At 37.9% G+C, this 22618-nt stretch overlaps 1 protein-coding gene across 1 annotated transcript; it reads left to right on the top strand.

Moving 5' to 3' along the window:
• Positions 1 to 800: 800 nt before the first annotated feature.
• Positions 801 to 21665, top strand: LOC145814984 (uncharacterized). The gene is made up of 6 exons (XM_082911954.1): positions 801 to 900; positions 1314 to 1565; positions 15608 to 15672; positions 15769 to 15944; positions 17028 to 17136; positions 20671 to 21665. The coding sequence occupies exons 1-6, from the start codon at positions 801 to 803 to the stop codon at positions 20830 to 20832; spliced, it is 864 nt and encodes a 287-aa protein (XP_082768080.1). The 3' UTR covers positions 20833 to 21665.
• The last annotated feature ends 953 nt before the right edge of the window (positions 21666 to 22618 follow it).

The following is a 22618-nucleotide window of genomic DNA, read 5'->3' as shown; positions in this document are numbered from 1 at the left end:
TCATTGCACATATTCCACAATCTCTTTTGTCTCTCCGCCTGCTACTTTCTCACCATCCCTTTCGAGATTTTCTTTTTCTATTGCACTTATGTCTTTTAAGAAAAATAATTAATTCTTCTTAACCATGCCATTATGAATGGAATTAGAGACTTTAATTAGGAGGATGTAGTATTTCTGGTCTTTTAATTGTCACTTTCTTCTTATAAAAGCCATCATTTCTTTTGGGCGCACAGAGGTGAGGGTGGTGTAGGAAGGGGGGGGGGGACATGGTGGTGGACTATGGGGTGGTAGATTTCGTAAGGAAAGAGAGAGAGAGATGAAAAAGGAAACATAAACCAATATGTTAATAAATTGAAGGGAATGAGAGATGTGGTTTCTTTACCACATGGGTTCTTGATTCATATATGATAATTTTTGAATAATGAGCTAATTGATTGGTCTTTTCCTCCTCTAGGTAGATTAAAGATGAACACGGATGGTAGCTCGAAAGGAGATTTAGGTGATGGTGGCTTTGGGGGCCTCATCCGTGACGAGAGAGGCATCTGGCTTTGTGGTTATTTCGGAAAGCTCACAAATTGTACTTGCATTGAAGTAGAGATTTGGGCTCTATACAGGGGTTTGATGATAGCTTTCGAGAAAGGCTATAAGGATCTTAGCATCGAGACAGATTCCCAATATGCTATTGATATGCTAAAGGGAAACATTGATGTTTTTTCCCCTCTGAGAAGTTTAGTGGAGGATTCCAAGTTTTTCATTCGAAGATGTGGCTTTTCGATTCAACATGTCAAGAGGAGGGGAATATGAGTGCTAATGGTCTTGCTAAAATGGGGGCAAATCAAAATGAAGTGCTAGTTGTGATGGATGATCCTCCTAAAGAAATTCGAGGTCAATTAGTTGCGGGTATGGTTGGCCAGAGTTATCTCAGACATCGTTCTGGGGACTCCTAACTTTTCTTTTTTTGTTTGTTTGTTTTGTATGTTTGTTTTGATTTCCATTTTCGATGTACCAAAAACAAAAAAAAATTGATAATTTTTGATAAATTTCAAAAGTGGTTTGTGTAAATTACCTTTAGTATTATTATTATTATTTTAATAAAAAATTCTATTCACATATTTACAACAAATTTAAATATAAGTAATTTGTTTTGTTCATATATAAATTTTCAAATAAAAGACAAATGTTCACATAAATTGATCAGCCAAAAATAAATGGTTCAAATATAGATGGAGTAAGAATTGCTGTTTGTTACCCTATTAGAGGTTCGAGAGGAAGGGAGGGAGAGAGAGAGAGAGAGGATGAGCATGAGGATTAAGAGTTTGTTACAACCAGTCTACAAAAGAAGTTACAGAGCTCCTCAATCACCTTTGTCCTCAATCACGAGCTCCTCTCTCTCAACCCACCAACAAACCTAAACCCTCACTCTCCCTTTTCTTCTTCTTCTTCTAGTTGTTACTGTAACCATCACGCTTTCCATGTGGGTTTTTCTATTCCTTCAAAACCCACCACCACTACTACTACTACGCCTCAAGATATTGATGATCAAAATCAGGAAACCTTACTAGACCGTAAGTTCATTTCTTTCCTGTTATTGTCGCCGATTAATTATTCTTGCGTGTTTAATTTTATGCATTTCTGTGTATATATACATATATACACTGTTCAAGAACCGTGGATTGAGTTTGTTTTGATTGATTAATATTTTCTGGTTTTCTCTCCCTACGGTATGTCGTCCAAGTGTTTGATTAAAGTCCTAGTAACCCAGTTTTTGGGAAAGCATTTTTTTCGATATTGCTTTTGACACAAAATTGTTGTTGTTGTTGTTTTTTTTTCCCTCTCTTCCCGCTTTGGGAAGCAAATGCTGTCCGAAGGGAGCCTGTACTCTAGCGGTCTGTTTGGATGGTGGGAGAAAAGAAAATAAATGATTCTGGTGTCATCTATTTTGAGAAAAGAAAATTCATCTAGGTGAGAATACAAAAGAAATGTTTCACTATCATCTTTGGACGTGTAGGAAAACAAAGTATGTAATTATTAATATAAGTACATGGGTGATTTTTTTATACTTTTTTTTTTTATTTAGTAAATTTTAATAGACAATCTTGGTATTATAAAAAGTACAGAACCAATAAATTCATATTCCACCAATTTTCACCTTTTGGTGAGAAATGAAACCTATTAACTATTTCTCATAATTTCTTACCTAACTTGTAAACCAAACATGAGAAAAGAGTTTTCTTTTTCTTCATTTCTCACCAAATCACTCAATCCAAACAAGTTCTCTTTTCATGTGCATGTTGATGGCAAAAAAACCCATTGGGAAGTTGTATGGGTTAATATCTGGTGCGTAAGATTGGCTCAATCTTTTACTTCCAACTTTAGTATTATTTTAGTTACACCCATATAAACTTACCAAACCAACTCCCCCAAGCTTCAAATGCTCATCTTCACGAGAAAAATTGTTGCCTCCCATACTTTTGTGAAAGATAGATGTATATACTAGTAAGGATTCTGGCCAATTGAGCTAGTAGTACCAACTGATTGGCTTGTTACATTTTAATGAACAATGAAAACATATCTTGAAATCCATAAATGGTTGTGAAAAGAAACGAATGCTTACGGAGATACATTTTCTCAAGTCTGTATGTTATGTTTGCCCTTAATTTACGTTTTCAGGGGCTTGGAGTAGAGTAAGGAGGCGAATTCGTCCTTCTTTCTCTATTTCTAAGATCACCTTGAAATCGTCTAAAGGTTCTAAGATCACCTTGAAATCATCTAAAGGGCACCACAGTGAAATATTGAAATGTTAGATCTCTTTCCATCCTCAATCGGCTTAATCAGTGTCTCCCAAAAAAACAAGAAGTGCTATATTGGCAACTAGAAATAGTTTTGATTTGTTAACTGGCTTATTACTTTCATTGGTAATATCAAGATTGTTAAAATTGGGATCTTACATAGGTTCGGTGAGAGGGTCTCGTGGATAGGATTGAGGATCGTAAGATTCTAATTTCTAATAAAAATAAGGTAAAAATACAAATCAGGATGTTACATGTTAAAAATAAGGTGAAAAATGATAATCCAACAATCCTACGATCCCATATGATCGTACTTGTGATCCTACTATAATATCAATCATGCAATGATTTGGATGGTTTTGACAATTTAGGACCATAGGATTGTACTATCCTACGATCTGGATCACAATTTTGATAACCATGGGTAATATCAGAGTTAGAAAGAAAAGTGAATTACTCATCTTCAGGCATTGATTTAGCTATTTTCTTGGATGATAGTAGTTCTTTCAATATTGATTTTGTTAGTGATGGCTTCCGTACTGTTAAAAATAAAATTAATTTGTAATATAAACTGTCAAGTTGCAATCACAAGTTGCCAAGTTGTTATCTCAAGTTCATGTATGTGTGAGATTTTGGAAGATCGTTGTTAGCAACTTGTATTTACTAAATACTTGGCTTATTTCTATTGGTTGAAAGGGTTGACAACAATGCCCATATAAAGGCATGTTATTTCACTTGTAAAACACAACAACAACAAACAGAGCAATAAGAATACAAAGCAGAGCTCTTGCTTTCTCTCTCCTTATCTCTCGACGCTTTCTCTAAATTTATCTCTAGGTTTTTTTAATTTCTCTCTCTAGAATTTTGGTCCAATGAAAATTTATATTTACACTGTGCACCCAACATATTTTTGGTATCAGAGCTAAACCCTTTTTTTTTTGGTTCATACTATTTACTCTAAACCTTGTCTATGTACCTTAACTATACTTCATATCAAATACCCCTATTTGATGGGAAAAATTACGGTTATTGGAGTATTCAAATAAAGGCCCTCTTTATTTCTCAAGATCAATGGGTGATAGTGGGTGAAGGTTTCCTTATTCCAGCCTCCAGGAGATCAGGAAACATTAGCATCATGGACACAAGGCAAACAAAAGGAGTACAAAGAGAATAAGAAAAAAAGATGCAAATGCGTCACTCAACATACAATAGGGGGTAAGCAAATCTATTTTTCCTAGAATAATTGGTGCAAAATATTCTAGAAATGTTTGGAAAATTTTAAAACAGGAATTCCAAGGTTCTGAAGAAGTTATCTCCATTAAATTTCAGTCTTTGTGGTGTGATTTTGATAATCTAGCCATGAAAGAAAATGAGGCTGTCCAATCTTTTTCCAAATGAGTTGCATAAATTGTAAAACAAATCAGAAGTTATGGAGATACTATCCAAGAGAGAAAAATTGTTGAAAAAATATTAAGAAGTTTGCTACAAAAATTTGAACATGTTGTTCCTGCGATTAAGGAATCAAAAGACTTGTCTCAATTCGCTTTTCATGAGCTTATGGGTTCTCTTGAAGCCCATGAAAAAAGAATAGCTAGATTCACCGGACCAAGTGCAGGAGCAAATATTGAACAAGCTTTCTAATCAAAGCCCAAAACCACAGAAATAAGACTTCCAAAAAACAAAAGTCGTGGAATAGCTCAACCACAACAATGAACGGGACATAAGAATTTTGATAACCATAACCGAGGAAGAGGGAGAAGAAATTTCCACCAAGAAACAAATCGAGCTGGTAACACAAAATTTGGCTCTAGCTGTCAAGTGTGTAGTAAATCTAATCATCAATCTAAGGGCTGTAATTTTAGACGCACCAAGTGCAAAACCATTCATAGGACTACTAGTATCAGAAAAAAGAAGAAAAAAAGTGAAGCAAAATTTTCAAATGACCCAGCTCAAGTGCTCTTCTCTTGCATGAGCACACAACATGATGCACTCAATACATGGTACTTGGACAGTGGATGTTGCAACAACATGATAGGGAACCGGAAGTGCGTTGTCCAAGTGGACAACCAAATCTCCTCCAAGTCAAATTGGGAGACGGAAAGCAAAAACCAGTCTCAAAGGCAAATAAACTAGTATGGTACAAACCAAGGGAGGTAAAACAAAACTCATTGATGATGTTTTATATGTCCTTGATTTGGCTCAAAATTGATTGAGTGTTATTGGTCAATTGATTCAAAAATGATACCTAGTAAATTTTATTGGAGATGAGCGCAAAATAAAAGAAAAACAAGATTCACTAGTGGCAACTGTCAAAATGGCACCAAACAAATTGTTTCCACTTATAATGCCACTAGGTGAAAATTTTGCGTTGAAAGTTGACAAAATCAATAATTCCATACTATGGCATTTTAGATATGGTCATTTAAACTACAAAGGATTGGAACAATTGATACAAAAAGGCATGGTAATTGGGCTTCCAAAGATTGAACAAAATGACAAAACATGTGAATGATGCATATTTAGAAAAATGCACCGATTACCTTTTCCTAAGATTGCTTGGTGAGCAAAAGTTTCACTTGTCTAATACCAAAAATATGTTTGGTGCAAAGTGTAAATATGAATTTTAGTGGGACCAAATATTCTAGAGAGAGAAATTTAGAGAGAGAGAGAGTGCTTTGCTTTGTATTGCTATTACTCCGTTGTTTGTGTGTTTTACAAGTGAAAGAATATGCTTTTATATAGGCATTGTTGCCACCCCTTTCACCAATAAAAATAAGCCAAGTATCTACAAGTTGCTAACAAAGATCTTTCAAAATCTCACACATAAATGAACTTGAGATGTCAACTTGGCAATTTGTATTACAAATTAATTTTATTTTTAAAAGTATGCAAGTCATCATGCTTTCATTTCATCAAAGTGCACGTCCCTTGAAGTCACCAATTTGTTGGTTTTTGGATCAAAAAGTCGATAACCTTTTAATTCGTCGCAATAGCCGATGAAGATTAATTCTTCTCTCCTTTGGTCAAATTTCTCCCTATATTAAGAAGGAATGAGGGAATATGCAATGCGTCCAAAAACTTTGAAAAAATTTATCATCAGCTTGTGGTTGTGCCAAGCTTCAAGGGAGTTTTGTTGGAGATTGGTTCAGGATGAAAACAATAGTGTTGACTATTGCCAAAAAAATTGTTGGGAAGACTTTTTGCCTTGAGCATACTCCTTGCTATCTCGACAATGGTGTTGTTATTTCTTCTTGCCACTCCATTTTGCCGAGTGTGGCAAATGGTGCCTGATTCTTTCATTTTTGTGGTAACTTGTGAATTCTTTAGACAAGAATTCTCCACCACGATCTGTTCTAAGTGAAGCTTGAGTAACCAGCTTAGGGTTTGATAGAATATCATCCTCTATTTATAAATGAAGATTAGGGTTTATAAGATGAGACAATTACAAGTCGAGCCCTGAGGGCATAGAATAATTACAAACCAAATGAAGCTCAAATAATAATATAATGAAGCTTAGATAATAATATAATATGCTAACACTCCCCCTCAAGCTGGTGCGAAGATATCTCTCATGCCCAGTTTGCCTAATATGTCATGAAACGGTTTATTCCCAACCCCCTTGGTGAGAATGTCAGCAAGTTGTTCACCTGACTGGACAAAAGGAGTACAAATGGTACCACTAGTGAGTTTCTCCTTAATGAAGTGACGATCAATCTCAACATGTTTTGTCCTGTCATGTTGAACTAGATTGTGAGCGATGTTGATGGCGGCCTTATTATCACAGTATAACCGCATGGAGTTCGTCTGATCAATACCTAGATCACTCAACAATAACTTGATCCATAAAAGTTCACACACACCTTATGCCATAGCTCTAAACTCAGCTTCTGCACTTGACCTGGCAACCACATTCTGTTTCTTACTCCTCCAAGTAACTAGGTTGCCTCCAACAAAGGTGCAATACCCTGAAGTCGATCTCCTATCAGTTACTGATCCAGCCCAGTCAGCATCTGTATGGGCTTCCACATGAAGATGATCATACTTTGAAAAATAAAGACCCTTACCAAGAGCAGACTTCAAGTACCTCAAGATTCTCATGACAGCCTCAAAGTGAATCTGATGAGGAGCATGCATAAACTGACTAACCACACTGACAGCAACAGCAATATCAGGATGGGAGTGAGATAGGTAAAGGAGCTTACTCACTAATCGCTGATAGCTCCCCCTGTCAACTGCTTCTCCTTCATCATCCCCCAATTTCTGATTGGGTTCCAGTGGAGTGGCACATGCCTTGCAGCTAAGCATCCCAGTTTTCTTCAATAGGTCAAGCACATATTTTCTCTGTGAGATAAATATCCCATCCTTAGAGCAAGTAACTTCAATTTCCAAAAAATACTTCAAGCTTCCCAAGTCTTTGATTTCAAACTCATTAGCTAAATATTTCTTCAACAGAGGTATTTTTCCACTATCATTGCCTGTAAGAATTATGTCATCTACATAAACAATAAATGCTGTAGTCTTACCACGTGAGGAATGTTTCATAAATAAGGTGTGATCTACCTGACTCTGTTTGAAGCTATATTTAAACATAGCCTGAGTGAATCTCTCAAACCAAGCCCTTGGAGACTGTGTGAGACCATATAATGACTTCCGAAGCTTACATACTTTGCCTTCTGTCAGATGATCCTCAAAACCAGGAGGAATGTCCATATATACCTCTTCTTCGAGGTTACCATGGAGAAAGGCATTCTTGACATCAAACTGATAAAGTGGCCAATGTAGATTAGCTGCTAGAGAGAGAAGTACTCTGACTGAATTCATCTTAGCCACGGGTGCGAAGGTCTCTTGATAATCAATGCCATATGTCTGAGTGAACCCTTTTGCCACAAGTCTTGCCTTGTAACGCTCAATAGACCCATCTGCTTTGTGTTTCACAGTATATACTCATTTACATCCCATAGGTCGTTTGCTCGTAGGCTAAGTAACACGGACGCGGGTACGGGTGTCGGGTGCGGGTGCGTATCTAAGGGTCGGACACTTCAAAATTAAAAATTAAGGATACGTGGATATGTATCCAAATTTGAATACGGATACGGGGATATGTTAAATAGTTCTTAAAAAAATATATATTTATTATCACGCAAACACGGGACACGACAATTTCTAAAAAATGGGAATACTGACACAACAGGGGACACGTCAAAATTTTTAATTTTTTTATAAATATTTTTATTTTAATATACATTAATTATTTTATTTATTTATTATATTTTTTAAATAATATGTTCCAATTAATTTTTTTATTTTATTTTACATACATATATTTATTTATTTAATTAATATATATAAGTATATATTATCTTATAAATATATTATATGTTATATAATAATTATTATATAATATATAATAATAATAGTTATTATTATTTATTGTTCAGTTCCTTTACTATTACTATTATTATATATAAACTATTATTATTATTATGTATAGATGGATACGAAGGAATCAAGAGAGGAACGACAGAGAGAGGGAGAGAAAAGGGAAGCCATAGATCGCGATCGCGAGGGATAGAGAGAAGGCGAGAGAGAGAGAGAGGCCTTTCGAAGTCGTTTGTGGTGGTCGGCTGTTCGATCGACTGACGGAGCTTCGATCTTCGACTGGATCGACCGGATGGAGCTTCGACTGGATCATTTGACCAGGTTATCTCTTATCACTTACTCTTACCTCTTTCATTTCTGTTGCTGTGAGCCGTGTCCGATAGAGAATAAACGAATCCGACACAAATCCCACACCCGCACCTGTGTCGTGTCGTGTCGACACGGGTACTTCGCCCCAAAGTGGCGAGTCCATGTAACACAGCTCGTAGGTAACTCAGTCAATTCCCATGTGCCATTCTTTCTAAGTACTTTCATTTCCTCAATCATGGCTAGTTTCCACTCAGAGGTAGCAAGAGCATCCTGAAAATGGTTAGGAATGCTAACAGAGGAAATATTGGACACAAACGCTCTATATGAGGATGACAAATGAGAGTAGGACACAAACTGTGAGATAGGATGTTGAGTACAAGATCTCACACCTTTCCTTTTGGCAATAGGAACATCAAGATCAATGGATTCAAGAGATTCAAAGTTACCTAGATTCTCATCAGAAGCAGGAGATGGCAGTGGAGGAGCAGAAGTGGTCCCTTGTATGCAGTTAACTTGTTGTCTGTCTATGTCCTGGACATAAACATGTCCGTCCTTATCCTTGGTGACATTGGGTTCTATAGTCCCCGTAGAAGAGGGTGGTGCAAGAACAACTGGTTCCACCATAGGAAGCACAGTAGAAGAGGGTGGTGCAAGAATAACTGGGTCCACCATAGGATGCACAGGACTCACTTCACACCAAGGCTCCCCCGGAAATGAGGACGGTGACACTGGAGAGGACAAGAAATAGGATTGGGACTCAAAGAAAGTAACATCCATGGACACAAACCACTTACGAGAAGAAGGGTGGTAACATTTATACCTCTTTTGAGTAGGAGAGTGACCAAGGAAAACACACTTGAGGGAGCGAGGGTCCAACTTACCACGAGAAGGAGAGTGATTATGAATAAAACAGACACAACCAAAAATTTTGGGAGGAATAGAAAACAAGGACTGAGAACCTAGGAGGACGTGAAGAGGAGCTTGTTTTTGCAAGACCTGGGTAGGGAGACGATTAATAAGATGGGCAGCGGTGAGAACGTCGTCGCCCCAATAGGGCCGAGGCACACTCATAGAAAAACACATGCACCGAGCCATGTCAAGAAGATGCCGATTCTTACGTTCTGCCACCCCATTTTGTTGAGGGGTATTGGTGCAAGAGGTCTGATGGATAATGCCATGAGAAGAGAAATATTGTCCTAACCCAGAATCTATGTATTCCCCGCCATTGTCAGAACGAAATAGTTTGACAATTGCCCCAAACTGAGTACAAATCATCTTATGAAAATTGCGAAACATAGAGAAAACCTCACTCTTATCTTTCATGAGATACACCCAAGTAGCACGAGAAAAATCATCAATAAATGTAACAAACCATCGATGACCTTTCACAGACATGATACGAGAGGGACCCCAAACATCAGAATGTATTAATAAAAAAGAACTAAACTTTTCTTCAAATTGGGAGCAAAAGAAGCTGTGTTGTTTTTCAAGTTGACGAGACTCACAAAGAAAGTCAGGCACATGATGATTTGCGAAACCAGATGGAAATAAATGCTTAAGTAAATAAAAAGAAGGATGCCGAAGACGCCGATGCCACAACCATAAATCAGCAGGGGTAGTAAAAGACGTGGTGGAAGAATAAGCAAGTTTGTTCGGTTGATCCAGGAAGTAGAGACCATTTTCTACACTACCATTGCCAATCGTCCTCGTGACAAGGTCCTGAAAAAGACAATGATCAGGAAAAAACGTCACACTACAATTCAAATCCTGGGTAAGACGACTCAAGGATAACAGATTAACAGAAAAATTGTGAACATGGAGAACAGAAGATAGATGTATGGTAGGAGTGACTTGGACTAAACCTTTTCTAGAAATGGAAGAAACAGTACCATCTACAATCCTAATTTTGTCCTGACCTGAAGAGGGCTTATAGACAGAGAAAAGATCAGAGGAGCCAGACATATAATCGGAGGCACCAGAATCAATAATCCAAGGCAAAGACTTATGACACAGGAAAACACAAGGAGAAGAGGCTAAGGCCTCGTTTGGCAAGAGGCTATTTTAGTCAATTAGCCAAAAAGTTACTAAATTAGCTAAAAAGCCAACAACCCATACCAAAAAGTCAAAGATTCTCTTTTCTCTCTACTTTTTGCACATCTTTTCGTAATTAGCCAAAAAGTCATCCCAAACATACAAGTTTTTTTTACCTACCTTTTTAGCCAAATAGCCAAAAAGTTACTAAATTAGCCTGTTCCCAAACGAGGCCTAAGTTACCTGAGCCGACAAAGGACGAGGAAGCTGTACTGAAAGTAGTAGAAGACCGGCGGTCCAACAATTGGCGCAAAGCATCCTCCAGCTCAGTATCAGAAGCTTGGCCTACAGAAGCAGAATTAGAATCAAATGTATCAACTGCACTAGACTGATGAGCCCGGGAATAGGAACCACGTCCTCTAGACTGGCCTGACCGACCTCCTCGAGAACCAGACCGATCACCTCGACCCCCGGATGGAGTTCCATGAAGCTTCCAACACGTCTCACAAGTATGCCGCGACTTCTTGCAATAATCACAGAATACAGACTCCTTAGCAGCAGATGGAGGGATGGGAGTCAGGCTGAGGCCATCTCGAGGAGTAGACAGTAATATTGAGCGGTCAGTAGAGACAGGGGACATCATAGTAGACTGGCGACTCTCCTCATTCTGTATATAGGCAAATGCCTCCTGAAGTGAAGGAAGAGTGTCCATTCCCGGAATTCGACCCCTAACTGGATCATACTCCACATTTAGGCCTGCCAGAAATTTAATGACCCGTTCCCGTGCGATGAACTTCTTGTACCCGACAGAATCAGCAGGGCAAATGGGCTTATAGTCTTCTAGGTGGTCAAGGCGTTTCCAGCCGTTGGTGAGGAAAGTGAAATACTGAAGAATAGTCTGCTCCCCCTGAAGTGAGCTCTCAATAGAGCGGCGCAACTCAATGCCTGTGAGAAATTCCCTTTGCGGGAATAGGTGGCAGCCACAACATCCCAAACATCCTGTGCAGTCTCCATAGACAAGTAGCCCTCACCAATTTCAGGAACCATCGAATGAATAAGCCAACCCATAATCAAAGAGTTGATAATCTCCCATTGGTCATACCCCGAGTCAGTGGTACTAGGTGCCTGTATCCTGCCATCAACATACCCCATCTTCCCTTGGCTCTTCAAAAATATAGTCAAACTTTGAGACCATGCTAGGTAGTTCTGACCGTTAAATAGAGAGGTGGTGATTTTCAGACTAGGGTTGGGGTTCTCAGTCATGGTAGTAGGTATAATGAGACTCTCACTCCTCGGTGTTTGAGAAGGAGGGGACACACTGGTGGAATCTGCCATGCATACTATACTACCGAACCCGCAACAAAACTAGTGGCAATCACAAATCCGGAAGGTAGTGATGAAAGAACAGGTACAATGACCACTATAAAAGCATAACAAAATTCAGAAACCATTTGTGTTTTTTTTGTTTTTTTGTTTTTTTTAGTTATTCATTTATATATGTATTGGTACAGTCTATATACACGACATAAGTATACCAAACAGTGATGAGAGTATACCAGAGAGAGATCGACGAAGGCTGGAAGATCGATTGGCGGAGGAGATCGACTGAGGAGGTTGACGGGTTGAGACTGAGGAGGTCGACGAGCTGAGGAGATCGACGGAGGGAGGCGGCTGCGTGACGATCGCGACAGAGGAAGGCGGTTGAGTGACGATCGATTGAGAGATAGCTGAGTGGCGATCGACGGAGGAAGGCGACTGAGTAAGGAAGACGAAGCAGAGATCGATGAGAGGAAGGCGATTGAGTGACGACAGCGAGCTGAAGATCGCAGTAGATGATCAACTTAGGTAAGTTTCGAACCCTAGAGTCGTTGGTGCAAATGTCGACCAGCAAGGGTGAGCTGAAACCCTAGAGGTTCTGCTTTGATACCATGAAGCTTGAGTAACCAGCTTAGGGTTTGATAGAATATCATTCCCTATTTATAAATGAAGATTAGGATTTACAAGATGAGACAATTACAAGTCGAGCCCTGAGGGCATAGAATAATTACAAACCAAATGAAGCTTAGATAATAATATAATGAAGCTCAGATAATAATATAATATGCTAACACTAAGCACCTTCAAACAATGGCCACTTTGTTTTTCTACCATTATCGACTTTGTGCAGAAGCAGTCAACAATACTGTTTTCATCCTAAACCGGTCTCTAACAAAAGCTCTTGTCAACAAAACTCTCTATAAAACTTGGCACAACCACAAGACACAACCACAAGACGATGGTAAATTTTTTCAAAAGTTTTGGATGCATTTTATATTCCTACGTTCCTTCTCAACATAGGGAAAATTTTGACCAAAGGAGAGACAAATTTATCTTCATTGGTTATTGCGAGGAATCAAAAGGTTATCGGCTTTTTGATCCAAAAACCAACAAATTGGTGACTTCAAGGGATGTGCATTTTGATGAAATGAAAGGATGGGATTGGGAAAATTCCCACGAGATAGAAAAATTCATACATCCAGACCAAGGCGAGCTAAGCTCTTCCTATTCAAATTCACTAGTTCCACAACAAAGACCTTTTGAAGAAAGTGACTCAAACACTAATTCAGAATCGCCTATTAGAAAGGTATGGCCATTAAGAGAAATTTATGATTCATGCAATTTTGCATTTTTTTCTTGTGAGCCACAAAATTTTGAAGAAGTAGCTCAAAATCAAATTTGGCAAAAAGCAATGGATGAAAAGATGTTCACAATTTTCAAAAATCACACTTGGGAGCTTGTGGATCATCCTAAACAAAAAGATGTGGTCGGGTTAATATGGACCTACAAAACCAAACTAAATGAAAACAACTTAGTTCAAAAGTACAAAGCTCATCTTGTTGCAAAAGGCTACTGACAACAACCTAGAGTAGATTTCAATGAGACCTTTGCACCAGTTGTTCGAATGGAGACAATCAGAACAGTCCTAGGCCTGGTAGCACAACTGGAATTGCCGGTCCACCAGCTGGATGTAAAGTTAGCATTTTTAAATGAAGATCTAGAAGAAGTAGATGTGGAGCAACCACAAGGCTATGTGGTGGAAGGAAAAGAAGATATGGTCTATTTGGTAAGAAAAGCACTCTATGGCCTAAAATAGGCCTCACATGCTAGGAGCAATAAGATAGACAAATACTTCCTTCATAGTGGTTTTCAAGAAATCTTAGTGAGCCATAACTGTATGTGAAAAAGGAAGGTACCAAAGATTTTCGTATCGTCTGCCTTTATGTTGATGATTTAATTTTCACAGGCACTAATTCTGTGATGCTAGATGATTTCGAAAAGGCTATAATGAAAGAATATGAAATGACAGATCTTGACCTTATGAAATATTTTCTTGGCATTCAATTGTGACAGGCAAAAGGAGAAATTGTTATTTCTTAAGACAATTACACAAAAGACTTGCTGAACGGATTCAAGATGTCAACATGCAAGCCAATTTCAACAACCATGGAGTGCTAAAAGTCAACCCAACACTGTATCGCAGCCTGGTTGGCTCACTTATGTATCTCACCAACACTAGGCCAGATATTGTCTATCTAGTCAGCATAATTTCCAGATTCATGACTGAACCCAGTCAAATCCATTTTTCCCGCAGTCAAGTGACTACTACAGTCGTTGCAAGGCACAGAAAAATTTGTGATCAAGTATGTGAAGAAAACAACAGTTTTGCTGGATGGTGATTGGGCAGGTTCCAATGACGATAGAAAAAAAAATCTGGATATGTGTTTTGCATCGGTTCAAAAGTAATCTGCTGGTCTTCCAAAAAGTGAAAGACAGTGTCTCTCTCATCAGCTGAAGCAGAATAGATTATAGCCACTGATGCTGTTTGTGAAGCTGTATGGCTTAGAAGAATTCTTGCAAATCTACATCAAAAGCAAATGGATCCCACAACAATTTATTGCAACATACCTGTCATTGCCATGACAAAAAAATCTAGTTTTTCATGCTCGAACAAAGCACATTGAATTACGTCATCACTTTATCAGGCATTTGGTTGGTAAAGAAGAAATTCAGTTGGAGTTCGTCAATAATAATGAACAGCTTGTAGACATTTTTACCTAGGCAATGTCATCACAAAAATTGGAGCAATGAGCTGGTACCAATTGATTGGCTTGTAACTTTTTAATGAACAATAAAACATATTTTGAAATTCATAAATGGTTGTGAAAAAAGAAAGGAATGCTTATGGAGATCCATTTTCTCAAGACTGTATGTTATGCTTGCCCTTGATTTTTGTTTTTAGGGGTTTTGAGCAGAGTAAGGAGACGAAGTTGTCTTTCTTTCTCTATCCCTAAGATCACCTTGAAATCATCTAAAGGGCACCACAGTGAAATACTGAAATATTAGACATCTGTTTCCATCCTCAATTGAATTAATCAGTGTCTTCCAAAAAAAAAAATAAGGAAGTGCTATATTGGCAACTAGAAATAGTTTTGATTTGTTAACTGACTTATTACCTTCATTGGTAATATCAGAGTTAGAAACAAACGTGAATTACTCATCTTCAGGCATTGGTTTAGCTATTTTTTTGAATGATTGTAGTGCTTTCAATTATGATTTTGTTAGTGATGACTTGCTTACATCCACATTTTCAGGAAAGGCACTGGACTAGTGGCTTTCGACAAATTCAACCCAGAATCGTTGCTTTCCCGTTAATGAACACATCAAATAAGAAGTGGTTAGGAGTCTGATTCGTGACATTGTAAACTATGATCCAGACGACATCAGTGAACTCGCTTCATCTCTACGATTTTAAATTGTTGAAACTTGTCTTTCTTTCCCTTCTTGATGTTTAGATAATGTAAACTGGCCACTTAGTATCTGTTGCAGCAGCAGCTGCAATTATGTCATTCTTTAAGTTATAATGAACTGTAGAGTAGGACCTTGTATATTTAATTTTTTCTCTTAGATATGGAGCTGGAAATTAACAACTAGGTCTTATATGATGAAGTTCTTTCTTATTTGACATTTTACAGTATTGATGTTAATTTATTGGTTTGTTGTTGTAAATAGTTTGATATTAGTTGGATGTTTGCTTTACTTGAGTTTGTTGAGATTTTCAGATGAACTGGATGACGAGGTAGAACCCATTGATTTGTGGGAAGAAGAAGACGATGCTGAGCCTGAGGTATGCTGTTTTGGGATAGTTACTTTGGCTGCTCAATTTAACCTTAGCCATCTCCAGTTCCATTTTAGTTGATATTAGTCATTTGAAAAAGTTTAGATTGGCGATGGAGGGGATGGTGGTGGAGTTGTCCTGCAAAATTGCCCTTGGGGTGAACGTGCTCTATCAATAGCCCATGAAATCCTGCTGCAGTTTGGTGATGATATGAAACTCTATGCTTTTAAGACTACGCCTCGGGGATACATTTATGTGAGACTAGACAAACTTTCAAATGAGTAAGCTTTCTATGCTCCCATGGATACTTGCATCTTTGTTGCATTACAGTTTTACATACTAGATATTGAATTCCCGGAGATTATTCATTTTGTAAATAAAAATAAAGGAAAATTTCCACTTTCCTCTCAAAATTTCCCCTACCCAATTTTGGTGTAGTTTCCTAGCCTCTCACTAGTAGGAATGGCTATGGAGACCCTACCTAGTGGTTACCCATGGAGACTTGACCCAAAATAGACGAGTTTTTCTACCCATCGGGTCAGGTCAGTGGCATGATTTAAAACTCCATTGGGATGGGTGCTCACCCATTTCTCCATACATTTTGACACCACTTCCACCACCAATTCTAAATTTTTTTAAATAAGTTTATTTTTTAAATAAAAAATATTTTTTTAGAAAAAAATTTAAAATAAAAAAAATTTTAAAAAAAATATTTTTTTATAAAAAAAAATAAATTGTTTTTTTAAAAATAAAAAAAATATTAAAAAATTCGGGTTGGGGAAAACCCAAATCTGTTATGGGATGGGAAGGGTAATCCCCATGGTGGATGGGGAAAAATTATAATAGGGGAATGGGGACGGAGAATGAATATCTGTCCCATTGCCCACCATTGCCATCCCTACTCACAGGAGCCCCAATCAACTTTTTCTCCTATTCGAGAAGAATAGAAACCATGGGTAGTCAATCATATTTTTGTATGATCTGCTCTATGCAGCATAAGATTGTGGGACTGTTATCTGACAAATCCTATTTCAAATGTTACGCATATAAAAATTCATCAAAACGTATATCTTAATCATTATTGTCATGAATTTCCTCAAGAATGTGGAGTAACAACATTAAGCATTCATGCAACCATGGCATTTTGTAAGTACTCCACCCATTAAATTAGATTGAACCTTGTTGCTTGGTGATGTCAATTGGAAGAACCTATTATTACTAATAATTCGACGCTAAAATTCCATGATTTTATTAGTTAATTTTCATTTCATGAAATATTGTAGTCATCCTGAAGCATCACAGTTGCAATATTATTTCTCTTTTGGCTTTCGTTTCATTTTGTTTGAAGCACCATCTTTCATCAGATATGGTTGTCCCGGTGTGGAGGAAATTGAGAGTTACAGCCACCAATACAAAAGAAGATTAGACGAAGTTGGGGCATTGGGAGAAATACCTGATGATTTGGCTCTTGAGGTAAAACTTATTTTAAGGTTCTCATTGTGTTAGAATTTCCCATCTTTACCTTCACCTACTCCACTACACACTCCACTTCACCTACCTCCACTTCACCACACACTCCACTTCACCTAACCCACTATCACCTCCACTACACCTACTACCACATTTTCTTCTATATATAGATTGTATAGGAATTGTAATTAATCTATCTTGTAATACAACAACAATCTTGAAATCAACCTTATATCAATCAATAATACAATTTTCTATTTCTCTTTATACATTAAATTTCTACATGGTATCAGAGCAGGTTTAGAACCTAATATTTTTCGCTTCACCGGCGGGCGGCAACCTCACCTTAGCCGTCCGCCGGACCTTAATCTATTCCGTTTCTTTTCTACACATTCTGAACATTGACAAAGGTGACGACACGGCAACACTTGTTTTTCTTTGTGAATGTTCCCGCCATGTGCTTGCTTTTCATTTTAGCTACCACCTGCCAATTTGAATTTATGTTGATAGAAACTTGCTTCCAGTGGAGAGCTCCTTTCCTGGTGCGTTTAAGAAGCTCGCCCCCTTTAGAAACAAAGTTCAATGCTATTGAGACATTTGCTTCTTCAACCTGTTCGTCAGTCAGGGATATACTTGTAGCTCCATACCCCTTTTCCAGCCTTGCCTTCAGTGTGGCAGCCCCTCTCAGTGATTGGGAACGCAGCATGCGCTGGTTTGGCAGTGATGATAGTGATTCTGTCTACTGGTTGCAACCATGAAACAAGAAGAGAATATTCCAAATGGATCTGGAAGCTAAGCCTGACCATTAGCATCAACATCTTGTGTCTAAAGTACACAAACTGATTTTCTCTCTTCTCTCTCTCAGCAAACCCAGCACAAATGGAGAGGGGCTACGAACCTCTCTCTCTCTCTATGCACTGACTCTCTCTTTTTTTTTCGGAAGCTTTGAGTTTTGAAAGGTAAAGACACACTAGACCCACTCACTTCCTTTTCTTATGAGGAGAACATTTTTAATATCTTTACTCACCCAACATGGATACCACTCACTTTCTTTTTTTATTTCTTTATCATCACACCAGACACCAACTTTTGTCCCTCTCTTTTCATTTCTTTTTATTTTTATATTATTCACCCACCTCTGCTTTTTTCAACTCTTTATTTTATTTTATTTCATTTCCCACACTGATGTTTTTCATATAATCCATCTACCAATTCTTTTTATCTATTTTCTTTATCTCTTGTTTTCTTTCCTTTTATTTTTATTTTTACAAAAAAAAAAAAAAAAAAAAAACCCGGAAGAAGACGAAACTGCACACCAAACTCATTTTATTCATATCAAGGGATCAACCCCGATCACAATTTTACACCCCAAAAAAAAAAAAAAAAAAAAAAAAAAAAACAGAACAACCACATCCACAGGCAGGATTTTCTTCTCTACTCTGCCGCCGGCCTCTTCTTTTTGCCTCCAGTCTGCTCCTCCACTACAGCATATGGCGGCCCTCCAAATCGGAACATCACGGTGGCCTTCCGCTTCAGTTCCTTGTTTTCCGCCTTTAGCACACTTATCTCTGCTCGCGCATCCTTATACATGCGTTGGAGCAGAGCCAGTTGGGCGTTTAACTGCTGCACCTCATTTGCCCTACTCTGCAGCCGGTTCGACAAATTTGTGACCGCCGTCATGCTTTCCACACATGCCTTCAGAGTATACTGATTGGCCTCCACATCTGACAGCACTGCCATTCTTTGCTCCACAGACTGCATCGGAAAGTTCAGCGGAGTAAACTCCGGGGCACTCGGTTGAGGTTCCAGTGCCACCGCTCCAGTTCTCTCTCTTGTTGACTCGTTGAGGTCGGGAAAGAGGGTGAGCAGTCCACGGGAAGACGAGGCCATTTTCTGGGCAACAAAGTGTTACCGACTATCTCTCTCAGCACAAGGAACTCTCTTTCTCAGCAACACGAAGGATTTTTCAGAGGTTTCTCTCAGTTTTTTTCTGCCTCAGCCTCTGCCTTCGTCTTGGTTATATAGCCAAGGCAGCCACGCGTATCATGCGCCGCTCGGCGCTAGACGACAACCTGGGCGCGCAAGCCAAGTCACGCGCCTCGCCATCATGTCCGGTACACCTTTTGATAAAATGGGCACGCCTTTTGATGGCACGCCTTTTGATAAATTGGGCACGCCTTTTGAGGGTGCGACTTTTAAAGGGTCCGACAAGACTCTGTAAACTGTCCCGACATTGATTCCGGTTAGCTCCTTTATGGGTCCGACAAGACTCTGTAAACTGTCCCGACATAGATTCCGGTTAGTTTCTACAAGGGTCCGACAAGACTCCGTAAACTGTCTTCTACAACGGTCCGACATGACCCCATAAACTGTCTTCTACAACGGTCCGACATGACCCCATAAACTGTCTTCTACATCGGTCTGACACCGCCATCCAGTGTCCTCTACACCGTTATGACACCACCATACAGTGTCCTCTACATGGTTATGACACCCCCATACAGTGTCCTCTACAACGTTATGACACCACCATTCAGTGTCTTCACCAATGGTCTGACATGACCATATAGTGTCTCCTATCCTTTTTTATTTTTATGTATTTTCTTGTTTTGTTATTCTCTCCAAACTCAAGTTGGTTAGTTTCTCTCCTCCTTGAGTTTGCGGGGGGCTGTTAGAATTTCCCATCTTTACCTTCACCTACTCCACTACACACTCCACTTCACCTACCTCCACTTCACCACACACTCCACTTCACCTAACCCACTATCACCTCCACTACACCTACTACCACATTTTCTTCTATATATAGATTGTATAGGAATTGTAATTAATCTATCTTGTAATACAACAACAATCTTGAAATCAACCTTATATCAATCAATAATACAATTTTCTATTTCTCTTTATACATTAAATTTCTACACATTGCTTCTTCAATATTGGAGGGTAGTATTGCAAACGAACTGATCTGCTCATGAAGAGCTCAGCTGATTTGAGCTTGGCGCGTTTACTAAATGAATGAGTTCAAACTCGATTTTTAGGCTCGTGAATACAAGGAATACGAATTAATATTTATTTTTAATAATTTATTAAATATATTTTATTTCTCTCTGTATGTTTGATGATTGTGTAAATTTACATATTTGATTGATGGAATTTATTGTTAACATGAACATTCTTTTTATATTTTACTCATAATTTTCCCCCCTTTTCTCTTAATATGCAATTTAATTTAAGTTTGATTTTTCCTTTGAGTTCAAGTTTGGCTTGCTTATGTAATTGAGTCCAAGCTCGAGTTTCTCAAATACTTGACGTGCCGAGATTGAGCTTGATTTTTTAAGCTCGACTTTAGCCCAAGTTCTACTAATTTTTAACAAACCAAGCTCAAACACTCCAATGCTCTGCTTGGCTCATTTGTGGTCCTAATTGCTGGGATACATGCACATCCCTATTATTATACAAGTGATATAAAGAAATCTTCCAGGAAGCACTTAGATATTTAAAGAAAAAATATTTATTTGTTTATTTATTTTGAAGGTGTCATCTCCCAGTGCAGAGCGGTTACTGAAAGTTCCAGATGACATGAATCGATTCAAAGACATGCCTATGAGAGTAAGCTATGTAGAAGATCTAGAATCTAAATGTCCGGAAAAAAATGGAGTATTTTGTTGGAAAATTTATAAATTTATAAAGAGGTAGTTGTGAATTGAAATAGACTCCATTTTGAATGAAAGGGTGTAACCTTTCATGGTGTCTTTTTGTTTTAAATGAAGGGTCTCTATTTTGAATGAAAGGGTGCAAACCTTTCATGGTGTCTCTTTATTTTAAAGGAAGGGGTATGTCCCTTCTTCATACCTTTTCTATTCAATTTGAATAGGTGCCAACAAAGCCTATATAAAGGCAGCCCCATTCCAATTTTGAGGATTCCGAAAATTCATTTTCCTTGCCTTCATTTTGCTCTCTTGCGTCCTTTATTCTTCATATTATTTTAGGGTAATCAAAGAGAGTATAGATCGCAGGTTTGGTTCGCTGAACAAATTTATTTGAAGTGCTTCTATAAATTTGTGAAGATCATTGTATCCTGGGAGATAGACGCCATTCAACCGTAAGTACCGTAGCGGGGCGAATCTGTCTTAAGGACAGAGTGTCACACACTCGACTTGGTCTTAATTTAATTCGGTTCGATAAATAAATCTGGTATGTTATTTATTTGTTTTGTTTGAATTTATTTCTAGTTAATTTATTTTACACAGAAGATTGTTCCAACATATTTTACTTGGACTCGATTAAAACTGAATCAGGGAGCTGCGTATGGAGGCTGGCAGGTGTGAAGGAAAACAGAGACCCGTCAGCAAAAGGAAGACCGTTAAGCCGTAAACAGAAGGATTGGAGATTAGAACTGCCATATGCTATGTTTAAAAAGGTTACTCTGTTTCTTGATTACTGATTCGTATTTTATGTTTCAGAGCTGTCATGCATGGCCTCAAGAGCCTACTGATACATTTTTGACTTTTGGAATATAGTAGTTGAAAAGGGTTGAAATTAGAAATTAATATTTGGTTAGAAAATGATGAATGAGCATTACCGGAGTGACAACTTAGGCCAAGTTTGGGGACTTCAAAAAAAGCTAAAAAGTTAAAAAGTTACTCAAAAAGTTAAAAAGTTAACACTATTCACCAAAAGTCAACAATTACGGCTGCACAACTCCCAATTCAAATTTTTCCTTACAAATCAATTTTTACAATTTTTTATTACACATTTTTCAATAAAAAGTCAAAAAGTTAACCCAAACATCCATATTTTCAACCTCAATTTTTTAGTCCAAAAAGACAAAAAGTGTATTTTTTTAGTCTTTCCAAACTTGGCTTTAGTCTTTTGTACTCTTTGTTTCTAAATTTTTTTTTTGTTGACTTTTTAACATTGTAACCACGCAATGACACTTAAAGTCACTCTTACCTTTATCGGTGCCTGTCAATCAAGTACCGAAAGGGTTGGGTTGGGTTGGGTGTAGGGGCTAACCTATATTTGCAACAGAGAAGGCTACCCTCAAACTTGAACATGTATTCTAACATTCAGCAGCACCTTATTAACAGAGGGTGAAATTGAAGTTTTTCATATGATTGACATTCCTTCCTGCAAGTCCCTCCATAGCTGGTGGCCTGTGGAAACTGTTCATAAATTTATATCAGCAGGATCGGCTCTGTTTTTTTCGGGGCTCAAAGCAAAATTTTAATATGAGGTCTCTTATACATACATACATATACATAAATGTCCAAAAGCAGAATTTTAATATGAACTGATTTGTTTTTTTTGTTGACAGAACTCAACTAGTTGATAATTCAAATTTTATTTAAATTTTTTAAACTTTTGCATTTTTCACTATAAATTTACTAACCAAGTTTATTTTATCCAATTTATTAACCAATGTCATTTAATCATGTCACTGAATGTATGATTTAATTAATTTCAAATTTGTTCTAAAGAT

This window comes from Camellia sinensis, unplaced genomic scaffold, assembly GCF_055761805.1.
Source record: "Camellia sinensis isolate YWXY unplaced genomic scaffold, ASM5576180v1 Unanchor14, whole genome shotgun sequence".
Classification (NCBI taxonomy): Eukaryota; Viridiplantae; Streptophyta; class Magnoliopsida; order Ericales; family Theaceae; genus Camellia; species Camellia sinensis.
This window is presented reverse-complemented; position numbering and strand designations above follow the sequence as displayed.